General features: G+C 38.7%; 2 protein-coding genes across 5 annotated transcripts; both read left to right on the forward strand.

The window, feature by feature from the left end:
- Positions 1 to 1250: 1250 nt before the first annotated feature.
- LOC141752340 (transcriptional coactivator YAP1-like) lies at positions 1251 to 14781 on the forward strand. Of its 4 annotated transcripts, none has more exons than XM_074610197.1 (10): positions 1251 to 1373; positions 1533 to 1606; positions 1912 to 2151; positions 5488 to 5687; positions 6481 to 6635; positions 7338 to 7439; positions 7670 to 7770; positions 7998 to 8116; positions 8580 to 8680; positions 10934 to 14781. In XM_074610197.1, the coding sequence occupies exons 1-10, from the start codon at positions 1331 to 1333 to the stop codon at positions 11110 to 11112; spliced, it is 1314 nt and encodes a 437-aa protein (XP_074466298.1). In that variant the 5' UTR covers positions 1251 to 1330; the 3' UTR covers positions 11113 to 14781. The 4 variants fall into 4 exon arrangements, with proteins under 4 accessions (XP_074466298.1, XP_074466299.1, XP_074466301.1 ...); XM_074610199.1 differs by having other exon boundaries at positions 1336 to 1450; XM_074610198.1 differs by lacking the exon at positions 7338 to 7439 and having other exon boundaries at positions 1254 to 1373.
- A 1467-nt stretch (positions 14782 to 16248) lies between these two features.
- On the forward strand, positions 16249 to 27738 carry birc2 (baculoviral IAP repeat containing 2). The gene is made up of 13 exons (XM_074610164.1): positions 16249 to 16328; positions 17839 to 18826; positions 18939 to 19219; positions 19455 to 19757; positions 20368 to 20650; positions 21602 to 21701; positions 21819 to 21897; positions 21996 to 22044; positions 22191 to 22433; positions 22582 to 22680; positions 22915 to 23070; positions 23628 to 23669; positions 26258 to 27738. Exons 2-13 carry the CDS (start codon positions 18733 to 18735, stop codon positions 26449 to 26451), a joined length of 1923 nt encoding a protein of 640 aa, XP_074466265.1. The 5' UTR covers positions 16249 to 16328; positions 17839 to 18732; the 3' UTR covers positions 26452 to 27738.
- The last annotated feature ends 78 nt before the right edge of the window (positions 27739 to 27816 follow it).

Consider the following 27816-nt stretch of genomic DNA (forward strand, 5'->3'; position numbering starts at 1 on the left):
ACACGTGTATATAATATATTTTTACACTTATAAATCTACAGGGTCGGGATCCCATGTGCGCTCGCATATGCACGCTCACGTGTGGCCGGAGTCTCTGCTCCTCTGCCTGCTTGCCTTCACTCACACACCGCGCGCGTTCTCGCTGTCTCGCTCCACCTCTACACGTGCATACGCGCTCACTACACACTGCAGAAGAGTTAGTTTAGCTCTGAGAATATCTAGTGAATGTACAGAGAACGTTTGTGCAGAAATAAAAGTTGCAGCTCCTCCAGACCAACAGAGGTTTTCCGTGTCTTGTGAAGTGACGGGGCTCCGCAGCAAGAAACGTTATCGTCTACGACCGGGTGCCGGTGTCTCCCTGCGGGCGCAGTCGGGAGACGATAATGTTTCTCTTCCTGCTTCAGCCCCGGCACCGACCAGCTTTTAAAAGCCAACACTAGGATCAGCATTGATTTATGGAGAGACCTTCGTCTAGTCAGCTAACATTACTGCCAAGCAGGTGAAATATAGAGTGATATTGTGGTTTTAGCTGACGTGTGTCACCTCACTGTTTTGAGCGATGCTTGTTCATGTCTATGTAGAGCGAGCAAGTGCGAACCCGACGCTGACTTTCGTTGACTTAACGGCCACAGGTGTCGCTGTTAACAAGCATTTCTGAAAGTTACAAACAGTCCCTTTAAATATGCATTAATAATTTCTATAACCATTTCATTTAACCAGACTATCTATGTCCACTATATCTTATATTAACTTGGTGGATTATAAAGGCTCAATAATTGGATGACTTATTGGATGCAGAGTGGATAATAACAGAACAGCAGTTCAGTCCAGGCACACAGTTTTTTCTTGAATTCAATGTGTTGGCCAGCTGAGCTCCGGCTCACTGTGCGCATGTTTTCCACTAGAGGGCAGGACGCTGCGGCTTCATGGACAAACAGGCTCCGGCTGGGTTGGCCTCATCAGGGGCGGATGTTTTCTCAGTGCAACTTCCCAAACTCCCCTCCCCAACCAACCCCCCAAAACCAGACCAGACCCAGACCCGAAAAAAGTCTAATTTCTCCTCTTTTTGGTTGCCACCTCTGTCTCCACTTGGCCCTCTTTGCCTCTTTCCAAACCGCACAAAGTTGACTCTAATAGCACTGATTTCCATGCATTTTTCAGGACTTTAAGTATTTGATACAATTGGAACTGTAAATAAAACAATAACTTTGTGTTCCAAGTCTTGTGTTGATGTTTTATGTATGCTCAGACAGAGTGAAATATTTCCCCCTGCAACTGCCGCAACTTTAAACAACCAGGCTGCAACAACCCCGCCCCTCAGCACTATCACATGAATCTGGACTCAACAGTGGATGTGAAAAAAAGTTTTGGAGGTCTCAGCTGAAATCACTTTTCTCCAACTTAGTTTCTCATATATGTTTTTGTTTTTTTCACTTGAGGAAGCTTCTAGGTGAAAGTTTGCATCGGATAGAAGTGTCCGTCTGAGTGTTTTCCCGGCTGTGATTTCTCCAATTTATTGTTTTTCCCTGCAGGATCAGGAATACGGAGAGAGAGAGCGAGAGAGAGAGAGAGAGAGAGAGGGGGGAAACGGTCTGGCTGCTTGAAGGTATGTGGGAGGCATGTATGTAACGTGTTGCTCACATTGATTTTTTTTGTCGTTAAAACGCGCTCCTTCGACTTCTTTACGCGCTGGTTTGGTTTCTTTTCGCAGCTGATTAACTTTCGAGATGTTCCAGCTTGAGACAGCAAAGACAAGGACACTAAAGTTCATATGGGGGTGGGGGTGGGGGGGTTTAAAAGTGTAAACAAATCCGGATCAGAACTCCTCCAGCACTCTTCTGGTGTTTTTACGCGCCTTGGTGGCTAATTTCTCTGTTTTGTTTTGTTTGTGCGTCTGAAACTTTTCGACAGATTTTTAGTTTCGACACCAAAAACTTTGGCGACATGGACGCGCACCGCGGCGGCGCGCCTCCGGTCGGGCAGCAGATCGTGCACGTCCGCGGGGACTCGCAGACGGAGCTGGAGGCCCTCTTCAGCGCCGTCATGAACCCCAGCAAGACGGCCAGACAGCCGCCCTCAGTGCCCATGAGGATGAGGAAGCTGCCGGACTCCTTCTTCAGGCAGCCGGATTCCAGAGGACACTCCAGACAAGTAGGCTGCTAAGAACTGCTAATGACATCAGGCTTCACTTCATCATTGCATTGCTTATCCTAACTTAGTTTTTTCCTAACCTTGTTTTTTAATAAAATATTCATCCTTCCTGATAGCATCCCACAAAATGTCCATTATGAAGCTCAAATTTCATATTTTCAAATCAGTTACACAGACAACCTTAAAACCCCCTGGTGAATAGACTCAAAAACTTTCAAACAAATGCGTTATCAAATGTGTAGTACAACATTTGTCTGTAACACACTTGACAAAATAATGAATCAAATGTTTATTTTAATAAAATATTTAAAAAGTCATTAGAGCTTAAGCTTGGCAATTTATGAATTTAGCACATTTAGGGGGTATATTCTGGTAACAACTAAATTATTTATCAAAAAAGAAAACTGATTTCTTCACTTTTTGGTTGACATGAAATGTACCCCTAATTATAGAATAACTCTATTATATTTATTGTTTTTTTTGTTCATTTTGAAACAACAGAACAAACATTCACAAACGTCCCCAATAATAACATTCTCGGTACAGAGAAACTTAACAAACCTAATATTAATATAAAATAAGCCAGTATAGATGCAGGAAAAACATTATATACAAAAAATAGATATATAAGTAAAAACAATATACACAAGTAAAAAAATAAAAAATGGAAAACAATAAAATAAAATAAAATATATTTATATATATACATATATATATACTGTATACATATATACATACATACACATATACGCACACGCAGTATATACATATACAAAAACACATATACATATAATCGCTTTCCTAACCTTGTAATACCAAATATGACCAATAAATACATAGACATAAATGTATTTAATTGTTCTTTATTATTAAAATAATCAATCATAACAGCAGCTTCTTAAAAAATCTTCAAAATGAATTACAATTCAAGTGTAAACCTTTTTAATGCAGCAACAAATTGGTCAAAACTTAAAAATTTCAATTAAAATTCTAGTATATCATTTGTATAGTATATAAACATCAAATGTAATTCAATAGATCAGCCCCATTGTCATAGATGTCCAATCCAGCTATGTGAGTCAGTATAAGCCCAATAATCGGTACATCCTTAATTTTGTCCACCTCCTTTCTCATAGACAGACAACATATTAATAACCATCTAATAAACTCCTGAAGTTGATCAATTAATTAAAGTGGCAGTAAGCAGAATATTTTTTGCATCACTGGGCAAAAATTCCATAATAACCTTCCAGCATATTATAATTGAAGTACTCTGAGAGTAAACTAGACTTCTGCACATCCTCATGGCTTTGTTTACAGGCTTTAAAAAAATCGACTTTGGCCAATCACAGGTCATTTCAGAGAGAGAGCGTTCCCTATTGTCAGTTCATCCAACGGAGGCAGCTGTCAATCACTCGCAAACTCCAATCAAACGGTCAAAATAGGCAGCGCTGATCAAATATGAATCAATATTCTGTTACTGTAATGCTTTTTTCTCTCTTCAAATGTTTTCAGAAACATCTTGTAGTGTACTGTTTAGCTGTAAAATGAGAAAGTTTGGCTGCCGGGTCACAAACTTTCTCATTTTACAGCTAAACAGTACACTACAAGATGTTTCTGAAAATATTGCTCCAATCTGCCTACTGCTGCTTTAATCAAAATAATGAATAGATAACCGTTTAGATTAGGGCTGAAACTAACAATTCTTTTTATTGATTGATTAGATTTATTGCTAAAATCTACACATTATTTTCTTGATTACTATTTGATTGTTTGTTTGACTTATAAAATAGTTGAAAAATATAGTGCCCATTACAATTTCCTACCACAGCCCAAGGTGAGGTCTTCAAATGTCTTGTTTTTTTATTCGACCAACAAGTCCAAGTATTTTCAATTTACTATCATGTATGACAATGAAACGTATCAGATCCACACATTTGAGAAGCTGGAACCAGCACATTTTTACTATTGAAAATTTGCATTGAAAATACTAAAACGATAATCTGATTATGAAAATAGTTGCAGATGATCTTGATTTAGACAGTTTTGGTTCTAGCTCCTTAAATATTCCCTGCTTTACATCATAGTGGACTAAATGTCTTTGGGTTTTGACTGTTATGTCAGATAAAACAAGCACTTTGAAGACGTCACCTTGGGAAAATATATTGTGGCAGACTTTTCTTAAAATTAAAATGAACTGAAAATAATCAAGAGAATAACTGAGAATGTAAGTAATCAATAGTTGCATCCCTAATCTGTCTGTCCTCTGTGAACATTAAGCTACACAAAGGAAGCATTGACTGGATAGTTTTATATTTCTGTCAGTGTGTCAGTGTGCTGACTTGACTATGACTTGCCCCAAACTGCATGTGATTATCATAAAGTGGGCATGTCTGTAAAGGGGAGACTCGTGGGTACCCATAGAACCCATTTCCATTCACATATCTTGAGGTCAGAGGTCAAGGTACCCCTTTGAAAATGGCCATGCCAGTTTTTCATCGCCAAAATTTAGCGCAAGTTTGCAGCGTTATTTTTCCTCCTTCAAGACAAGCTAGTATCTTCACTCTAGCTTTAAAACTGAGCCCGCTACAAACTAAAAATCGTAAGTTGCGTTAATACATTTAAGAAATTAGTGGCGTTAAAATTAATTTACGTTAACGCGTTATTATCACGTTAATTTTGACAGCCCTAATCGATACATATCGATACTGAATATTTGATCCTGTTTCAATACTTATTTTCCGTAGTTTCAATACACAGCTACCAGCTTAGCTTTCTGCTCTCTTCTCTCCGAAAGCGAGTTGACACACACACTGCTGTTTATCTTTTATTACAATTTTATGCCCTCAATGATGTGTAAATTTTTCCCTGTGGTATCAAAAAACGTATTAAATATTCATGTTAAATGGCGTTATTTGTTTCAAGACCAGCAAACACACCTTGAGTCTGTCTCTAAGATTTGTAGATGTGGCTCAAACATTATAATTTCTTAAATTTGTTCAACTCAATCAGCATTTGTGGCTCAAACATTATCATTTCTTAAATTTGTTCAACTCAATCAGCATTTGTGACTGATCTGTTCACCACATTTCACAGAGAGCTACGTAAAGGACGTTCAGATAATCGTAGCCAAACAGTGCAAACTTCTTAGTACAAGTAATTAAACCATATTTTAAAGTGAAGCAGCCAGTTTCACTGTTCATCCTCTAAGCGTTTGTGTTTGCACCTTGGCTCTCTCCGGTTACCATCCAAACCTTTTCTTCCTGCTGGCTTATGTTTCCGAATGCTGTTTGTGGCTTGTCGTGGGAGTTGTTAACCCTGCTTGTTTCTCGTCAGGCCAGTTCGGATGGAGGTGTGTGCGGCTCCCTCACTCCGCATCACGTCCGCGCCCATTCCTCCCCTGCCTCCCTCCCAGTCAACTCCCTCTCCACTCAAGCAGCAGATGTAGCGGCGGCACCGATCATACCTGACGACGTGCCACTCCCCCACGGTTGGGAAATGGCCAAAACGCCTACTGGCCAACGTTACTTCCTCAAGTAAGGTTTATCAATGTGTTTGATCTGTCGCACTGCGGGGTTACTTGAAGGGTTTCCATTTAGGAAGACCCAAAGAGTCACCTTATTCTAACATCTGCATTTCTACATCTGCACTGTTTATGGCTGCAACTGATGATTATTTTAGGTCTGTAAATTGTCAGAAAATAGTGAAAATACCCCTCACAGTTTCCCAGAGCTCAAGATGATGTCTTCAAAATACTTGCTGAGTGTCCAGAAATCAAAGAGTTTCAATTAATAATCAAATAAAACTGAGAAAAGCTGCAACTCTTCACATTTGAGAAGCTGAGAGCAGCAGATTTTCTTAATTTTTGCTTGATAAATTACTGATTGAAATTATCAAAGTATTATCTAGATCATCAAATCAATCATTACTGCACTAATCCTATTTTAAATGCACCAGCGGGAGTTTCTTTAGATTTTTCCCTGGAATCCTGTCCTGTTACATAAAATATCATTCTTGAATATTTTCCTTAAGAAAGAATATAATTCAAAGTAAAGGGAAACGATGACAACAGCAGTGCAGATATGACCGGGACTCAAGCTAATCAGTAGCATGCTTCCAGAAAATGTTCCAACTAGTTCTGCAACCCGTGTGGTTTCAGCCAGTTTCATTCATGAGAGCGCATAACCTGACAGCTCACACTCCTGTCAAAGGCTACTGGTAGTACAGGTAAAGCAGGTCCGAGGTTAAAAGACTCCTGCTCCGTCTTATCCATCAGGCTGCAGTGGTTTAACAGATGCAGATACGTTTAGACTTGTTGTGTGTTTGCAGTCACCTGGATAAGACAACCACTTGGCACGACCCCCGACTTTCGCAGCTCCAGTCAGCTGTGGCTCAGCATCCCATCTCTGGCACTCCGATCCACGGCCACTCCCTCAGCAACCCAGCACCCACTACACAACCACAAAACATCAATCCAGAGACAGGTATCACTCTGCTTTTTACTCCTCCCCCCCCACCCCTCTCACCATCCAGTTTCTTATAAAAGCAAAGACCTGTTTTTCATAACTGCCTCAACAGCGGAACAGGTCTTTGCTGGGTGTGATTTCTTTGGGATTTCTCTTTTGGTCTGTACATCCATGGCTCTGGTGATTTTGGTGGGAATTATCACATTCATACTGTGTTGAAATCAATCCAAGCAGTTCATTCATACAGGTTTTATAGCATGTTGGACCATTGTTGTCTTTTGAATAAATTTCATTCATGTCAAAATTTTAAAGGGTTGAATAACAATAATCATTGGATTATCCAGAAGAATGGAAACAGTGGTTCTGTAAAAAGATGTTGCTGTTGAATTTGTGCATTGTAATTTGGCTGAGCAGACCCTTCATAAGTAAAACCCCTCTTTTTTCACCAAGAGCAGTATTGCATACTTTATACTGATTTACTGTAGTTTATTTACAATCTCCCACTCAGGGTACATAGGTTAGTACATTCTTACTCTACAGAACATACTATACTGTCACTATTTACCCACTAACCTTCACTTCTGTTCATAAAACCTCTGCAAACTAGAAGCTACACAGACATTAAAGGACATGGGAAGGGTTTTTACTTTCCTACTCTCAACACTCCATGCACTCCATCCACCGTTTGCCTTCTCACTGTGTACTTTCACTGCTGTTCAGGTCCACTGCCTGAATGCTGGGAGAAGGCTGTGACTGCAGATGGAGAGGTGTACTACATCGATCACATAAATAAGTCCACCGCATGGGTCGACCCGCGTCTAGGTAGCCCACTATCAAACTCCTGAATTGACAATTCTTGTTTGTCAATGAGAAGCATTTTTGTTCCAATGTCCACCATCACAAAGTTGCTGTTTGGCAACGGAAATAAGAAAGATCGCAAAGTTTTGACAAGTTTTTTTGTCATATACTTTATGTCATTGCTGAAATGTTAAAACTTGAAATATTTACTTTAATTGTCCAAATTTTCTTTTCCTATGAATTTTATGTTCCAGCCCAGAAGATGAACCCTGGCATCCTTGGCTTGGCACTGCAGCAAAGGCAGGAAAAGGAAAGGCTCAGATGCAAACAAGGCCTCCCTCCGCAAATCACACAGGTCAGAGGTTAAATAAAGCTCTACTTGGATGTGCCGCCCAAAAACTCTAGCATTTCATTTTAAATCACACTACACAAGCTGCCTTTACGATTGTAAAAAAGTTTATTTAAGTTATTACTGTTATCTGGTTGTATTAGGCTGTATATTCAGTTAACAGTAATTAAATTGTTTCATGTAAACACAGTTTGAGTTTTACATGACATTATACAAGCGTGTGTGTGTTGTAGGAGGCAGGAGGAAGGAACCAGATGCCCGGTGGGATGGACCATGACAGGAACGCACAGACACTTGTCCCTTCTCTGGATGTTAGGATCAGAGCCTCCAACCACGAACCCACACTTAATGGGTGAGTTCATGTTTATTATTACACAGCTTTGTTGAATACTCGATTCTGATTGGTCAATCACGATGTTCTACTGTCTGTTATTTATTTATAGCAGACTGTTGCTATGTATAATAGACCGTTGCTATGTATAACACAACGTTGTTATGGGCACAGTTCTGATGTCGGACTCTGGCGGAGCATTTTATGTCAAATGATTGATTTCTTAAGTAAGTAGCCGTGTAATAAGTGGGATAATGTACAGCGAGCCGGTCATTGTTGTGAAATAAACCCCTTCGGGGCGATGCAAGACCATCGCCCTGTCGGGGTTTATTTCACAACAATGATCGCTGTAGATTATCCCTTATATATTATTGTCATCTGCTGTAGATCTTTTTTTTTGAGCAGAGTTTCTACTGGTCATTCCAGTTTTTGAACAGATGATGATCAGATATAAAGGAATGTTTACGTGTGTTTGTTTGTGCAGTGCTCACTCTCGCAACGAGAGCACTGACAGCGGTCTGAGCGTCAGCAGCTTACCCCGCACGTCAGACCACATGTTGAGCTCTGTGGATCACATGGACACTGGTAATACACCCACACACACACACACACACACACATATACACACACACACGCACACACACACACACCAAAGTCAGAAAGATAGTACTGGGATTCCCACAATGGAAAAGTGGTAAATCAACCTTCCAAACCCCATTTATAAATATGTGTATTTTTACCTAAACCAAAGTAATGGTGAACACAGTGTCCAGATGTGACATCTGTTGATCTAAATCTATATTGCAACTAATGGGAAGAAGTTTATTTTATGATCGAGTAAATGCGTCCCAAATTTTGCCAGTGATAATGCCACAATATTGGCTTATTTAGCTGTAATTTCTTTTAATTATTTATATTAGAACTAAGAACTATGGCATGCTTAAGAAATTGGTTGTAAAATCTGACTTCTGTACTGGCCTACCAGTAGTCACTGCTATAACTCATAGTGAAAAAATGATCACCTATGACAGCAACCTTTCCAAAGAAAAAACGCACCCAAACGGGTCAGTAATAATACAAAGAAAAAAAAGTGGAGAGCCGCTGAATGTAGAGAAGTGAGAACATTTAATATGCCAATTACATGCACAAATGCACATATTTAATGTCATAAAGAACACAGAAAAAGACTTTAACTGGCAGCTACTTTGGATTGCAACACGTTTCGAGCTTTGCGCTCTTTCTCAAGTAGCATCCAAATGATGTCACGATGATTCCTGTTTATTTCCTATTTATTTATCTGTATTTGTTTCGTTTTTGCACATATTTAGCTTATTCATTTTTGTGCATTCAGTGGCTCCCTTTCTTATTTCTTTGTGTTTATTTTTTTGCATATTAAACAGAGTTGGGAGATGGAAAACATGAATTATGCATTTTTATTTATGTAGATACACACTTTCTATTTACACATACTGGTCCAGCTACATTAACCCCCTAGAGCAAAGATATCATATGAAACCAGAAAACCTAAGGAATCTATTGGTACCAACCATGTCATGCTAGCTTGTCTGGAAGAAAGCTAAATAACACTCCAAAGTTGGGCTAAATTTTAGCGAGGAAAAACTGGCATGGCCATTTTCAAAGGGGTCCCTTGACCTCTGACCTCAAGATATGTGACTGGAAATGGGTACCCACGAGTCTCCCCTTTACAGACACTTTATGATAATCGCATACTGTTTTTGGCAAAAAAAACATGCAGTTTGTTGAATGCAGTATAAATGTGTTATTTTTGCCAATTCTAAAATGGTGTATTTGAATATTTCTGCATACTGGGGTCCATAAACAGTCTTGGGATTGAATAAATTGGGTAGATAGATAGATAGAGAGATAGATAGATAGATAGATAGATAGTAACTTTATTGATCCCGAGGGAAATTCAAGTATCACCGGAAAGCTGAGACTCTTGTGGATCCAATGATCCCAATTGTATTCATGTGTGATGATGTTAGTCCCCATAGTAGCCATTTCATTGTAGTGAGAATATTTTGGAAACTTGACCTCACTGTATAAAATGACCTGTGGTGACCTCTAGGATAATCAAAGCCTCATGAAACTTTACAGCCACAAACTACAGACCCAGACCATTCAGAGGATGGATGGCTTTCCTAGGTAGATTGAAAATAAGTTTCTGAGCAATTTCCAGAACTGAAGTGCTTGCCATCTAATCACCAAATGTTTTTGCAGAAATCTCCAAATGTCAAAGGTTTTTGATACCAAATCACAGCATGGCTCCTCAAGGTCTTGGTTTCTTAATGTGGCATTTTGGAGGGATTGATCATTTTTTCTCAATTCTCGAGTGTTACATTTTTTTTAAATTTAACATCAAATCTTTATAACAAATGGTATCACCCCAAAAAGTGCTGCAACAACTTATGAGACATAATAGAGCATTGGAATGACCACCACATACTTTTATCATAATGTTCTAAGCCCTTATACAATTTTACAATTTATTTTAATCACTCAATTAATTAATTAATTTGTATTTCTTATTTATGACTAGAATAACTTGACACACAGTTCTGAGCTGCATTCCAAATTAATCTTCAGGTTCCCAGTTTTCAAATGATATACACCACTTCTATGTGACATCTACTGCTGACCTGCTATCTCCCCCTAAAGACCTGCTGTACCCCCCTAAAAAGACAAACACAGGTCTATTCTGGGTCTCAGAGGGTTAGAGACAGTCCCTGATGTCCCAAATTCCTCCCAGCTTTCTGTTGATAACGACATCCTCAGCACACTTCAATCATTTCTGTCTTCTTCTCTCAATACTTTCAGGTGACTCCGGCGACTCCTCGATGACCTTACAGGAGTCGATGCCTGTGCTCCCGATGTCTGAGAGCGAGGAGCTAATGCCTTGCATCCCCGAGGGTCTCAGTTCAGACCTTCTGATGGACATGGAGACCGTACTCTCTGGGTCGCACATGGACAGAGACAGCCTGCTCACCTGGCTATAGACACACCCAGCAACCGCCCCCAAAATATGGATTGACATCAAATCTTCGTGACACAACTGAGAAATCTGGAGAAACTTTGGCTTCAAAAGTGGTAGAGGGAAAATGCTACTGTTGTGTGATGGATCCTAACACTACTCGCCCCCCCCCCCCCCCCCCCCCCCGAGGAATGAAAAAAACTCACTCTCGCAGAAGGTGGTAAGCTGCTGGTGTTCTCCTCTTTTTGGGTCTGGTTTTACAGAGATGCATGACGGAGCATCCATATTTTTACAACGCTCCTTTCCTTTTAGTCATCGACCCCAGATGATGCTCCCCACGTCTCTGGTAAAGTGCGTCACAGCTAATTTTAGAGTACAGATTTGTTTTATTATCCCCACATGGGTAATAGTGTTTGCAACAAAACTTTTAAAAACACAGTGTCAAGTCAATGAAGTCTGCATGTAGCAGTTGCGTAAATGCAAAAAAAAAAGACATGTTCAACTAACATAAAAGTTGCTGAAAAAATCTCCACATTGCCCTCGGTTACCTCATATAGGCTTGTGGGATAAAAGGGCAACATCTAGTGCTACTACCTCTAAGCAGACTGTAATTTGTGATTTTAATGCTCCTAGTTGTCCAAAACGTGTTCTTAACAAGCGTCAGGACTGAGAGCAAGAGATGAATCAAAGAAATGATCTGCATTAACACTACATTGATTCAAGAAAATCAAAAATAATGCTCAAAATAATCAAATCAGGGGGAGAGGACGCCCTCTTGTGGTGAGCCAGTAGAAGATTAAGAACACTAATAAGAGGTTTTACTCTCAAACTTTCAGCTAAGATGCTCACAAGCCAAAAAAAAAGTATTAAAACCCTCATCAGAGTCACTTATAAGTCTGTGTGGTATATCTTTGAAGTTTTTCATAATTAATTTAAGGAGGATAAGCTTTATCTTTGGTCACAGTGGAGACTTCTTTCCGAACAAATCAAAGCCTTCACATTTAGATTAATAAAGGCTACAGGATATGGAATCAATAAAGTGTGTTTTAGGACTTCTCTTTACAGAAAGGAAAGCTGGGTTATAAAGAGGATGTCTACAGTAAATGGACACATGTTCAGTATAATGCAATACAACACAACACAGGGTTTCCCCCAGGAAACTGTAATCCTGACGCATCTGGTCTTCTGACAAATTTAGTCCCATTAGGTATTAGGGATGCACCAATCCGACTTTTTCAGTCCCGATACCGATAGCGATACCTGGGCTTCGGTCAATACCGAGTACTGATCAGATACCAGTGTTAATTAATAAGCTGTATGCCTCACTGTGTGGAAGTGAATGGATCATTCTGTTATGTGTAAGGCAACATCAGGCTTGACTTGAACATTACCTTCCTAACTTTATAAAACTAAATATGACAAATAAATACATAGATGTACATTTACTGAATTGTTTATTTTATTATTAAAATAATATATCGTATACCATCAACTTGGTAAAAATCTTCAAAACGATCAGGAATTACAATTCAAGTGTAAAAATGTTTAATGCAGCAACAAATTGATCAAACTCAGACAGGAATTAAAATGTCAGTATATAATGTATATAGTAAATAAACACAGTATTGAATTTATCCGATCCATCTATTTGAGTCAGTCGGTATCGGTGCATCCCTACAGAAAACCCTGCAACAGCCTTGCTATAAAATCCCCTTTTTTGAAGTTACTAATATTCAGGTTTCGTTAATACTGTTTTAGTTTTTGTTGTTGTATTGGATTGCATTTTATTGTAAAAATGTCCAGTTATTTTGTCCACTCCAGCATTGAATATAAGCTTCACAATGGTAGTATTTATTGGAGATTTGTTTTATGGGATGATGCATGATATTGTACAGTTGTGATATTATTATGTCCACCCCTTGTTTAAGAAATGATGCCACATAGTCGCCATCAGGGCCAGAGCAGCTTCTACACTGGCCCTGAAACATAAATTAAAGATATTCAATTAATCATTTTTCTCACATTTCCCACTATTGGCTTAATACATTCCTAATAATTTACTTTTTCACATCTTAAACATTTATTCATTCAGTGGCATCATAGGTTTGTTTTTAGTCTATGGTAATGAATTACACAACAGAAGCAAGTTTCAACATCTTATAATAAATGATCATATTTTATGGACGCTTATGGATTAGATGCCTGGACAGACGATTAGACTGTTGTCAGGCTATTAATTAGGCGTTATCAGTCGCTATAAGCCCCATAGATGTGGGTCAATAGGGGACTACTACACCCACTAGTAGGCTTTATCACATGGTAGATCATCAAAAGAAGGTATAAAGGAACACGTCAGCAACCTCTAGTGACTGTAGTGATTATGTCAGGAGCAGAAATGGAAGTTAGGCGCTGAACCCAAATCAGGATGTTTTTCGCTAAACTTCAGTGATTTTTGTTGCCTAAACCTAAAGAAGCCTTTTTGTTTGTGTTCAAAAAGTGACGTTTAATTCAGTTTTACAATATGTTAGAACGTGTTGCTTTTACCTTTCACTTTTACAACATAGTAGGCTTAGTAGGCCTCTAGTGACCCACATCTATGGTGCTTACAGCGACTGATAACACCTATTTAATGGCCTGATAATTGTCGAATCGCGTGCACCGGAACAGTAGAAAAAAAAACACATTCAATCTTCTAAAGCAGAGCAGCATGGTTTGCTAAATACTTGGCAGTGATGTAAAATGTATGTCATTTGTTGTAAATACACTAAAAATGCAAAATCACTGGTAGAGTCCTTTTTAAAATAATCCTGTAATAATCAGTGCCATTAAGATATTAGTTTGCTACCACTCTATAGGGTTATAATTATCTCTGTTTTCCACTATTAAAGAGCCATTTTGTAAGTGGGAATGAGGAAATATTGTGCTTTAAAAATGGACTTAATTTGGAGAGTCAAGGACCCTGTTGTGCCTCCTCAGAAAAGCAACATACTAATTGCGGATGCTGTGTTCTTGATATATTTTGTTCTAACTGCAAGTGCTATCTGGTGCTGTAATACAGAAGGCAATCGTCAATAAGGGGAGCTCTTTAATTCTCCCTTTTAGTTAAACTATATAATAAGTATATAATCTGTTTTTTATCTGCTGGGTTGTTTCTGCAGTGTGTTTTTATATTTTATCTGAATTTGAAGCTGTTAATTATTGGTGAGCGTTTCTTCTAACCAGCTTCCTTTATTTATATATATATATTTAGAGAGAGAGAGAGATCTATAGATATAGATCTATCCATAGATAGATCTATAGATATAGATCTATCTATACCTATAGATAGATCTATATTTATAGATAGATCTATCTATAGATATATACAGTATTTAGAGGCAAAGACTACATTCACAACATCCACAAATAAAGAGCCAAGTCACCTTATCTTTTCTAAATCAAAGTACCATGGGCCTGGAGCGACTTACTGTTCATACACGTAATGCAACACACTACCTAGCCTTTTATTTATCTCAGCATGCATGACACTTGCTATGTATGTTACATATAATTATCTTTACTATCCTATTTACAGAGAGTTTGGAGGCAATCAGACTTGTTTTGTACCTATGCATGTGCTTTATATAAATATATTTCTTCTTACTCTCACTGTAATCATTTTAAAGGAGTTTCTGTTTAATAAACTTTTAAATACACCTGGCAAGTAGTAGTTTCTAGTGTGGCTTGTCCAATGGTTGTAAAACTACACCTTGATGTCTTTATTTGATTACTGGCTTTTATTGTGTTTGTATTTCTATTTACACAATATGTTCATTTAACTTCATTGACGTCAGTTTGGTATGGTAGGAAGTGGCAGCTGGTGCAGATTGTGTTTTATTATTTATAGCTTGCCCCAGTATGAATTGAACACTTGATATGAAAAATGTTTTTGAATATGCAAATACTTTAATAATATAAACTTTATTGTAAACAGTACTTTTCACAACAAGCCTTTTGATCAATCAGTCAGTTACTTTATTTCATCATATGATCCACTCAGTGTCAGTATTGCTTCCCAGAGAGCCCTGGATTTATACATTTTTATATAATTTATTTATAATTATCCATTTGAAAGCTTGTAGATTCTGCTCTTGAACGCAACATAGGCTGTAGGGATTTCCAAGAGAAGTTGATATTATTTGAGCTTCCCCCTAGAGGGGACAGGGGTAGAACATTTTTTAATAAATTACAGGTACATCCCAAAACACACATTTTTGAAAAGTAAATCATGAAGTATGACTAAGGCCAGTAAAATGAACAGCACTGAGGCCTGTTAGGGGGAGTGGTTATGGTAGAGGAAGTTAGGGAAATACCAGACACAGAACTAACCCATTCAAATGATTTACGTGACTCGTAACATCTGACTCGTCTTCAACAAGGCTTCTATGTAAGTATCTTATGAGAATATTCTTTGTACCATTATTTTAACTTTAGATAACCTAGATAATAGATTTTTTTTAAACTTTCGACAGAATATCATTATTGTTGCTATAGTTAAGACAATTTCATATGCAGTTTTTATGAATATTATCATAGCTCCGTTTGTACTGTAATATATAGAAATATCTAAATTTGTTTATTGTACATTTTTCTTTTTCTTTTCATTTAATACATAGTAGGTATTAACATATGTACAGTGGTGGAAAGTAACTAAGTACATTTACTCAAGTACTGTATTGAAATACATTTTTGAGGTACTTTAATTAGCTTTATTTGAGTTGTTCAGTTTTATGCTATTTTATACTTCTACTCCACTACATGTCGGAGGTAAATATTGTACTTTTTACTCCACTTAATTGACAACTGGAGTTACTAGTAACTTCACAGATTAAGATATTACAAACAAAACATATGATCAGTATATAAAATATGATGATGTGCTATAAATTCAATTATCCAATGGTATGTAAAGTAGTTAAAATGTGCTCCAACTCCTCACTACATATATAGAGAGAGATTTATATCGATATATAAATCTATATACATATTTTTAAATACAGGATATATACAGTATATATGTGTGTGTATATATATACTGTATATATATAGATATATACAGTATATTATGTGTATATATATGTATACATATAAATACGTATACACGTATACACGTATATACGACCGGAAGTAGAAAGGCGGCGGTGTTATTTGTGACGCTTCTCGTCTGTCTGGGACTTTCCGTACCGACTGAATTACGAAAGGGTGAGTATGTCACACGACTGGAAAAGACTCGTTACCGAGCCGTCTTATGTCTTGTCTCCTGTGTCTGTGTCACTCAAACCAGACAGTTTTATTTTCCTTCCTCCGTGCTGCTTCACAGATGAACGAGCAGCTAGTTAACTGCTATCAGCAGACGAGGCTAGCTCCAGCAAGCTAACGTCCGTTGATCTGGTCTAACTGGTTTCTGTGGGCGTTGAATGTCAAAGCACTCGACAACTTCTAGCTAACTCTGTGTTTTAGCTAATTTGATCATGTTTTACAGCCGAAACCAATGTCAAATCAGGCCAATTAGCCCTCCTAAATATTAAACGCTAACGTTAGCTAAAGCAATTGAACCACAACATAACCAAAGCTAAAACAGGAAGTGGTGAATAAGCCTGTAACCTAGTTACCTAGTTAGCATCACATGTTGAGGAAAGTACCCAGCAAACCCTGTGGGGAAACAAAATACCAGTAAATTAAAACAAATATTAGTTTCCTTTCCCATGAAAGACTTAAGTTGAATGTTGCTGAATACTCATTTTGTCGTTCAACAGGAAATTGACACTAAAGGGGCACTCCACTGATTTTCTGACGACATAATAGTCCGTTTATTTGTCCTGGGGAGTAATACTTGGCCTGTGGAAATAACTGTACTAGTTTCATGACTCATCTGTGGCTCTGGAAAAGCTTTATAAAGTCTGAGAAAATAACCCCGACTGTCATTGGGGTTATCTCTGCTTGGGTTTAGAGACTAAACATTTATAACAAAGTCTGCATAACAAACAGGTGGCATGAAGTTTGAAAGACGTGGGTATTTACCAGGCACATGGACTCAAACAAAAATGATGCTATCTATTGCATTATGGGAAATGTAGGATCCAGTGATTAGGATCAAGATATCTCGGCCTCTGTCTCTTTGATTTTGACCATTATCTATCTAGTCTCTTTTGACTTCACCAGCTTTATGGAAATGCAATACTAAATCACCGAAGTACCCCTGTAATGTGTGATACATCATTTATTTGGGAAATTGTGATGCATATTTTTCATTATTTTCTGATATTTTACAGAGTAAATACACGATTGAAAATAATTGAAATAATTGCAAGATTTATTGGTAAAATAATTGTTGAAGCCTACCCACGTTGTAATTATTCAACAGTGAATGAATGCGCACAATCTTATGCATCTTCCTTACCAATATTTCATAGAATTGAATTTAATAGATCGGCCCCATTGTCACAGATATCCGATCCAGTATTGATATCGCTGAATCCCTAATATGAAAGTGGCCATCAATGGTCTTTACATATTGATCTTCCTTAGAAATCTTGGAATTTTGAGTAGAATTGAAAATAAAGTTATATTGATGTGAACTTTGCAAATTGTAATGATAAACCTGGCAAAGGGTTTATGAGTTTGTGAAGTATACAGACTGTGGCTTTAAGTGGTTAAAATCCTCTACATGAACACAACTCAATGTTTTTCTGATTTTTCTTTATTTCTACAGGTCCTGCTATCATTAAACTAAAGAGGAACGTTACCAAAGGAGGATTACATTTTTCTCATTGTTTTTTTATTACTCAATTATGGTGGCTTAAACACCTACAAAAGGGATGTCCGAGATGGGGGGAGGGGTTTGAGAGCACATATCCCTTGGTCTGTGTGTGTGTGTGTGTGTGTGTGTGTGTTTGTGTTTGTGTGTGGGCTTGAGACATGTATTTAATTTCTAATGTTCGTACACGTAATCACAAACCGCATGTTTAAGTTTGAATGGTTAGATAATTTATTAAACATGACTGTGCTAAATATACAAGATGACAAAGTGTATACTGATCCTGGGTGATCTGACCAGCATGTAATATTCTGATTATTGATTTGAGGATGTATTTTAATTAGGCTTTTTAAAATAGTTCATCCTTTTTTTACTGCACGGGATGTGTTTTGTTGGCCGTACATCACCTAGACCTGTAACCGCAGCAGAAATATTGAAGTTTCAGCAGTTAAATGTTCAGAGGTAGTATTCTCTACTAGGTACAGGTAAAATGGATCCAGGTGTTAAGTATAGGCTTAGGTGATTGGGATGTGGCACATGGCTCCTCATGGAGTTTGCATCCAATACTGTGTGGCGATGGTGATTGCTGGACTGGTAGTTTTGTTTCTTCTGCACTAAGTTTCACACTTAGCTTCACTTTCTTTTTCACTGTCTCTTCACTGTTTCTGTCTTTCGATTTGAGTTAACCACCTCCACCTCCTCTGCCCCCTGATCTATTTTTACTATTTTCCGTTGCAGTGTGAGTGAGTGTGTCGGTGTGAGAAAGCAAGACCTTGGGTTTTCTCAAACCCCTCTCCCTTTTGAAGGACATCTCTTTTTCCTTTTATATTTCTAAACTTAAATACAAAAATGGAAACTCTTGTTCAACTCAAAAACAACCCGTTCTTGATGGGTTTGTGTCGCAACGGGCCTCCACCTGACCTGCAATATGATAACTCCTCAGGTACCAGTCTCTTTTATTCTTTCACTTTATCAGATATCAGATATTTTTTGTTTCCAACCTTCTGATATGTTCTTAAGGACATGTGTCTTTATGATGTTGTTTTCATCCCCAGAGCTCTTCCGCATCTCTACCTTTGCTCGATTCCCAGCTTCGGGAGTCACAGAACGGAGTCTGGCGAGGGCAGGTTGGTTCTACACCGGTGTGGGCGACCAGGTGCAGTGTTTCAGGTGTAACGTGACGGCAGAGGGCTGGCAGGCTGGAGACTGTCCAACAGAGAAACACAGACAGCTCTCTCCTGCCTGCTCCTTCATCCAGAGCCTCCCGTCTACAGCCAACCTGCTCTCCTCCTCTCACTCAGCCTTCTCCCCACTCCGCATTGCCCCAGCCATACCAGTAAGATCACCAGAAGTTTCTTAAAAATAAGAGATATACTTTATAAAAGAATGTTGCCCCTATATCTTGGACAATCTTAGCTGAAGAATAGTTAATGACAGTTTTGTTTTTGAGGACAGAATCTGTTTGTGACATATCAGAGAGTATACTCCATATAGTGGTGCACCATATTGTTGAGTACTGTAGTTGCCCTTCCCAGAGTAAAATCTTAATATTTTGCATCTTTTTCTTCTAGCCTTCTGGTCCTGGCCCAGCTGCTCCTAACCCGACAGTAAGCCAAGGTGAAGAGGCAGTCGGCTACCTAAATATGGGCTTCTCTAATCCACTACCCTCCAGCCCACTCAGCTCTCGTGGTGTAGAGGACATGTCCCACCAGAGACCAACATGCCACAACCCCAGCATGCGCAGAGAGCAGGACCGCCTGGACTCCTTCCACCCCTGGGCGCTCTCCATCATAACTCCTGCTGAGCTCGCCAAGGCAGGCTTCTACTACCTGGGCCAGGGCGACCGAGTGGCCTGCTTCAGCTGTGGAGGACAGGTGTGTATCATCACAGTAGCATGAACCCAGCTTCAAATTAGCAAATAGACGACTAGTTTAGCTAAAGAGTTATTATATCAAAAGCACACATTTTAGATTTACTATCCATTTTGTTTGGATTATCTTCTTTTCAATCTGTACATGTTGTTTTTGTGGCCCTGCTCTTCTTGTATGTTGTATCACTTGTATTACTTAACTTTTTCCACTCAACCCCTCTTTACCCTAGAAGTATTTTTGTCTTTTTTAGGGGGGGACAGGGGTTCTTTAGGGGGAGCTAGCAGGTCACCAATATGTCACATGGAAGCGGTGTACATTGTCTTAAAGCTGGGAACCTGAAGATTAATTTGAGATGTAGCTCACCACTGTGTGTCAAGTCTTCTTGCAGACTAGGGGAAAGAAAACATCCAAAATAGTTTTTTCAAAAAGCAAGAAAGATAAATAGAAAATAGAGAGAAAGTAAACACAAAAAAGAAAATCAAGCGATAATCATAATAGGCCTTCGGACTTGAATGATAAAGAAAAATATTGGTTGGATCCAGCTTATATAGGAAGTCTATATGATAATTTCTTGAACAGTGTACATGACAGAAGTTTTTGTTTGTATTTTCAGTTGAGTAACTGGGAGCCAGGTGACAGAGCCGTATCCGAGCACCAGAGGCATTATCCAAACTGTCGTTTTGTGCGGGGGGACAGAGCTGACAACGTGTCGCTGGCCGGAGCTGTGTCTGGAGGAGGAGTACCATCTCAACTGTCTTCAGGAGCCCCAGCCCTCAGTAATGTGTCCAACCCTGCCATGCAGCAGAGCGACGAGAGGCTGCTCACTTTTGTCAACTGGCCATCTCGTATCCCTGTCAGGCCTGACCAGCTGGCTAAAGCTGGCTTCTACTATGTAGGTAAGGACAATATTAAAGAGACAAGCTTATCAGAGCTTCTCCTTATCAGACAGAAACTTGATAAGGAGAAGCATGTAGCAGCTAGATGGAGGGTGAATATTGGACTTGCATTCATCAGGTGGCTCCAAATGAAAGCTAATGTGGGTCCATGTCTGCAATATCACAGATCATATATGCTTTGTATGGTGATGATGTTAGTGTTGTGTTTATAGCTTGTTGCGATCTCCCCAAGTGGCCAAAAAAGTAAATTATTGCAGGTTTAAGGAGACTGAAAAAATATAAAATTAATTCAGCTTTGATTTTATTAAAAACTGAATGTTTTTCCACATATATTAATTCAGAAAAACTATAAACTAACTAAAAAAGCACAAATTGTACAAAGTTTGAATGAATTTTAGGACCAAAACATAAGCTGTAACCCCCCAAAAGTACAATTTTATTTATCTTATTTTATAGCAAATACTTTTAGAGGATAGAGGTGTTATTTTTATTTTTTCTAAGACAAAAAGATCCTAAAAGTCTTACACATAACTTACTGATGATGTGCAGATGAAACGTTGGAATGAAATTATCTATTTTCCCTTCCTTGCAACAGTTTTAATACCAGTAAGAGCTTTTTCCCCTGTTTGGGGGGTGTCCACTGCAGACAAGTACATATATTTGTCCAGTTTCTTTTTACTTGAACTGGAAAGTCCTGACAAATCTCTTTAGGGACATAGATGAACATAAATTATTATAAATGTGATCACATGTTAATACTAAATATAGAATTTAAATGTGATCAGTTTACTACTAAAGGTTTCAAGCAAAAGAGGAAATGAAAGATGAAAGAAACCCAACTCAAATTGGTTTCAAACAGTCGTCTTTATCAGAATCACCACGTTTTTTTTCTCTTTCTATGAAACCCCCCTAAAACCACGTCACACTGAAAGCACTTTGTTTGCCCCCAAGGTCGTAACGATGACGTCAAGTGTTTCTGCTGCGATGGAGGCCTGCGATGCTGGGAGTCCGGGGATGATCCTTGGGTGGAACATGCTAAATGGTTCCCTCGGTAAATGCTGTTTAATTTTTTTGTGTTAATTTGATGTTAAAATGTGTTGTCCAGAGCACTTAGTACTGTAGTAAAAGACAAATATTCTGATTATCTATTTCATTGTGTTAATTGCAGGTGTGAATATTTGCTCCAGGAGAAGGGACAAGAGTTTGTTCACCAGATCCAGGCTCGCTTCCCTCGGCTGTTTGAGCAGGTCAGTAGAGAGCAGCATAAAAATCTGTTATTGGTTCAAACATTTGGCATAGAACAAATCATTTAAAGAAGCTTATTTTTCTGTTTTTGCCCCAAAAGCTTTTAACAAATGGAGACAGCAGCTCCAGAGAGTTTGTGGATCCACCTGGTGAGTTTGAGACAATGTAAAATCAAGAGAAGTGAATTTTTTGGAAAGTGGATCTCTAGACTCGATACAGTCAGACCTTTTTCCTAATGGGATGAAAAATTAGGAAGTCCACCCATCCTGACGCGTCTACACTCTCCTCCTCTCAGTGGTTCACCTCGGTCCAGGAGAGGAGCGATCCGAGGACGCTGTCATGATGAACACCCCTGTGATCAAGTCTGCTTTAGAGATGGGCTTTGAGCGAAGTCTAGTCAAGCAAACAGTCCAGAGCAAGATCCTGACCAGCGGAGAGAACTACAGAACAGTCCAGGAGCTGGTTTTAGACCTGCTGAGTGCCGAGGACCAGAAAAGGGAGGAGGAGCGAGAGATGCTGGCGGAGGCGATGGCATCAGGTACAGTGAAAATATATAGATGTCTCTGCGATGTGTTGTCCATGAAAATGAACAACCATGAATTCCAGTGTTAGTCGTGCGATCAGCTGCTCTCAGGCCAGCAAAAACATTTGAATAAATTCCTTTTATTTTCTTCCTTTTGTTTCAGATGGCTTCACCTTTGTGAAGAGACACCAGGCAGCGTTGATCCAGCGTCTAAAGAGTGTGGAGCCAGTGCTGGAGCATTTAAGAGAGCAAAATGTGTTATGTAAGTTTCTCTTTTTTCCTGGGTTTTAATCTGAAATTTGAATTTATTTAATTTTTATTCAAAAGGTTCACTGTAGTTCAGTGGTTAAAAATCAGATAATACAGATGCTCATCAAAATTAATAATCACGACTGACAAGCGATTATTCAGCAAAATCATATTTTTTACAGAATAATTGGAGTGATGACACAGAAGCCTCTCGATTTATTAGTAACTCTCCCCTGTTAACCTGCAGCTACCGAGGAGTACAGCGGTCTTAAGGCTCAGACGTCGGCTCAGCAGCAAACTGCAAGGCTAATAGAGCTCGTCCTCACCAAGGGAAACGCTACGGCCGAGGTCTTCCGCAACTGGATCCAGAAAAACGACGTCCACTTGCTCAGAGATCTCATGGGTACGTCTTTCCCACAGCACCACAGATTTTCTGCACTTGTCAAGGAGAAAACATACAGTACGAGTTCAAATTGCATACACTGAAGTAAAAAAACATTTGATATAGTTGTTGAAGTTGTTCTGTCCTAAAAGCAAAGCTTAGGCTCGGTATGATTATCTTGTACCAAAACTTAAGTAATAAAGCATAAAATGGCTCTTAATAAGTACATAGTATAGTATGACATTTTTATGACTTTTTGTGACATTTTTGTCATATTATACTTTGACCTGAGGGAATTTGACCCACTTGGACTCAAGGATGAACCGATTACATTTTGGCGGTCAAGGTCACTGTAACCCTCACAAAAAACAAGTTTTGGCCATAACTCAAATGGATAAAACAGAAACAGAACAGGATAAAATGATGACAGTTACAGACATGAGGATGTAAACTTTAACTTGACTGATTGGCGGAGGTATACAACTGCGAGGTGGTAATCATAGTTTCTAGAGTATCTTGTTCCCATTTTGCATTAACCAAAGCCTGAGCTAACGACATGTTGTCTTTCACATTTTCAGCCCAATCAAACGAAGCTGCATCACCAAGCCAAGATCTTTCAGGTATTAAGACACACCTTACGGGTAGAAAGAAATATGTGTTACTAGTAACTGAATTTGAATTGTTTATATTTGAATTGTTTAACTTGAATAATGGCACTGAAAAACTGAATCTGAATAGCATAATTTGAAACTAAATTGGCTTACTATTTCTATTCTAACTATTCAGTTCCCAACTAATAGTTTGGAACTGAATTCCAATTAACTTGGATCTTAATGTTTCAGTTGTTCATTTTTCACAATTCAAATTCAGTTCTTGTAATTCATTTCAGTCAACCTAGACACACATCTGGTTGTTGAGGAAGAGAAGAGAAATCGAGTGCAGAATCATAGAACTCCCGGTTCGTGTAGCCTGCATTTTGATAGTTTGTTTATTGGATTAAATCCAAAGTGGCAGAAAGGAAGGTCCGTCTCCATGAAATAAGACATGTATAGTAGCTTGGAAAATAACGATATGAGGCTCTGAATTTTATGAATTTACTGTTTATCAGACCAGAAATGAGAGAAGAATTAGCGAGCTAGAGCACCACGCACTCCCTCTGTCTAACATTACCTCACTCCCCGCCTCTGGAGACCGGGCGGAGAGCAGGCTGCAGCTCTGGATACGGACCTTCAGTAAGCAGCTGTAGCAACTCTAATTAAGCCAGTTCAAAACCCAGCGACGGGTATCACAGTGGGCTGGTGGCTGGCTAACCTGTGGCAGCAACACAGAGTTTGCTGATCCGGCGGGTAGTCAGGGTGGTCTGGGATCCGATCCCTGGCGCTAGGTTTGGTGCTGGCTGAATTCGAGTTGCTACGTTAACTGAAGGTTTGTCTCCAGAGCTGTCCGCTCTCCTTACAGCAAAGTAGTCTCCGGGGAGTGATGTAGACAGAGAGTTGTGCTCTAGCTTTCTATTTCTTGTCTCATTTGTGGTCTGATAGACAGTAAATCATATCGCTATTTTCCAAGTTACTGTAGCTGTCATATTTCACAGAGACAAACCTTTCTTTCTGCCACTTTAGATTCAGGATTTAATCAATAAACAAACCATCAAAACATAGGCTACACGGACGAGAGGCCTGTACTACGAAGCGAGTTCAACATACCCAGGGTATCTTCTCGTTATCTGGCTTCACTAACCCTAACAAACGAGATCCCGCTAAACTGTACTACGAAGCTGGTTATCAACTCGGTAAATCAACCCATGGTTTTCCAATCTCATTATGAGCACGTTCACATAAATGGGGCGGTGTTTGCAGTATCTGAACAATTACAGACATGGACAAGTCTACTGACAGACAGGCAGAGAGGCACATTATACAAAGGAAGAGCAAACTATATTAGACAAATACGAAGAAGTTAAACACTTAATCCAGACTAAAAGTAACACAGTAGAAGCTGCTAGATGCAGGAAGGACAGCTGGAAAAAGAAAAAACTCCCGATGTGTGAATGCATAAATTAACAGACTTATTAATTTAAAGGAACACTCAAAGTCAGTTTTACTCGTCTAAATATAAATAGCATTTAAGAATGTAATAGATGAATGGATTACTCATGTTTTTACCCTGTGAGTATCATCTGGCGTCTATCATTATTTAAACCTTCTTTCAGCTGCGTCTCCCTCTCTGGCGGTGTGAAACGGACTCAAGAGGAAGTTAAAAAAATATAAATAGAAAAATATAAATAAAAAGCGGTAAACACCCACAGCATAAATCCAGCTGTCCTTCCTGCATTTGTCAGTTTAAAATGTGTTAATTTCAGCCTGGATTATGACTTAAACTTCTTTCATATATGTGTGATATTAACATACAATCACTGCACAGAGCTATGATTGGTCAGTAGGAGGTGCTTTCATACGAGTTGATCTCTTATCTGGAACATAACCTGCTCCGGAGCAGGTTAGCTGTTCAGCATAAGTTATCATGGTGATCTACCCCGGTAAGAAGTGAACCAGCTTCGTAGTACGGAAAACCCAGAGTTAACCCTGAAGTTACCTCGATAACGCCAAATCCTGCTTCGTAGTACAGGCCTCTGAAGTTGTGTGAATCTGCACTCGATTGCGTTTCCTCAACGACCGGATGTGTGTCTCAATAAACTGAAATTTATTTACAAGAAGAGTTGAGTATCACTTTCATAATATACATTCAGTTTTTAATACAATTATTCAAGTTGAGCAATTCAAATTCAAATACAAATGATTCAAATTCAGTTTCTAGTGACATATAACACTTGAACATCAGGCAGAATCTACTATCCTGCTATTTTAATGTTTTTTTGCTAAATTGTCTTAATTGTTTTAATTGTGAAATACTTTGTAACTTCTATTTTAGTCCTTGATCTTAACTTAAAATCAACCCCATGACGTGAAATTAGAAAAAAAATGTGTCAGGTGTGTAATCTAGTATTGTCTGTGTGACCTCCAGCTATAGCCATTAATACTAAGTGGAGCTATTTTATTTTATTTTTAATGTAGAGTTTAACAGTGATGTAACCTGTTTGAATACTGTGGGTCATTTGACACCATCTAAAGAGCGATAAACTATAAATAAGACGAACAGGAATGTACCACTATGTTGGATTTTAGGGACAAATGATTCTCTGTCTTTGCAGACCTCCCCATGGAGGAGCAGCTGCGGCGTCTACAGGAGGAGCGTACCTGCAAGGTGTGTATGGACAAAGAAGTCAACATCGTCTTCATCCCATGTGGACACCTGGTGGTGTGCAAAGAGTGTGCGCCATCACTGCGAAAGTGCCCTATCTGCAGAGGCCTGGTTAAAGGCACGGTCCGAACCTTCCTCTCATAACCGGGAGGCTGCAATTGAATGTAATATTATATAAATTTATATACAGCTGACAGATATAACCTTATCTGATAGCTATGTAAGAATACAGTCAGTTGAAATGTTCACATTAATACCTGATTTGATCTCAGATTATTCAACATTATTTAATCATTATTATATAACATTTTATTATTAGGACTGGGTGATGTTTGAAACCAGTATCATACTATTAATGGGTATATTTTCATGTTATCAGTAAATAGGACAATATGAATAATTTCATCAATATTCAATGCAATGAACTGTGTTCCACTTATTCATTACATTACAGGGTTTCCGCCAGAATAGTTGTTATGACCAGCCGGCAGCCGGGGGGGGGGGGGGCTGGTGAGCAAAACTTGTCACGGCTTGTCACTAATGACAATAGCACTGGTCCACCTTAACGGTCAGCCCACCTTAAGCGAGCCTGAGCCGAAGTTGTGGCTAAATTCGGGTTTAACCCCCTTCAGTATATAGACTGGCAAAAAGGACATGGGAACTTTGGTCTCAAGGAGTTGTAGCGTTTATTCACCGACAGCCTAGACTGTTCTGCCACATTCACAGCCAACGAATTAAAATGCTATTAACTATAAATATATAATTCCCCGATGCTTAGGCCTGGCGTGAAGTCAACTTAGGCCCGGCGAGCCGCTGGGCTGTCAATACACTGGCAGAAACCCTTGCATTATACTTATCTCTCAACCCATTTAACAAGAGCTTCAATTAAAATGACATAAGATTGTATTACAATAACATGATTTTTCAAAAGCATAATAGCAACCCTGCAGTAAATATCAGTTTTTATGAAGGTTTAAATCTTTTTTTAAATTGTCAGACGTATCAATGAGACGGTCATTAAGCCTTTAATGTGTCAAGTACAGGCAACACCTACATAACCTACAGATGTGATTCATGTTCGGTTATACTGTAGTCCTCAATCTCAAAGCAAGTGTAGATAAGAGTTCACAAGTAGACCCAGCGCTGACTGAATCCAAAAAAAATAAGCAGGTTACGTCAGGATTATCTATAAAAAACTAAACTTTATGAACTTTACAAACTTAAATTTACTGCAGGGCTTCTGTCTTGTTTACTTTTGAAATTCTAATCACACTTTAACTACCAAGTAATAAACTATAAACGTAAGGCATATTCTCATTTTCTGTATGAAAAACAAGATATGATACCACCTAACTATCAAATTAAACTGACTTTTGTGAATTACTGTATACCCTATTGTATTTATTTTAATTAAAAAATGGATATAAGCAATCTGTTCTTTAGTAAAAGTTAACATGTAATAGTTCCTTATCTTGGTCTCATCAGCAATATCTGGTGATACTAGTCATT

Source organism: Sebastes fasciatus, chromosome 16 (genome assembly GCF_043250625.1).
Source record: "Sebastes fasciatus isolate fSebFas1 chromosome 16, fSebFas1.pri, whole genome shotgun sequence".
NCBI classification, from domain to species: Eukaryota; Metazoa; Chordata; class Actinopteri; order Perciformes; family Sebastidae; genus Sebastes; species Sebastes fasciatus.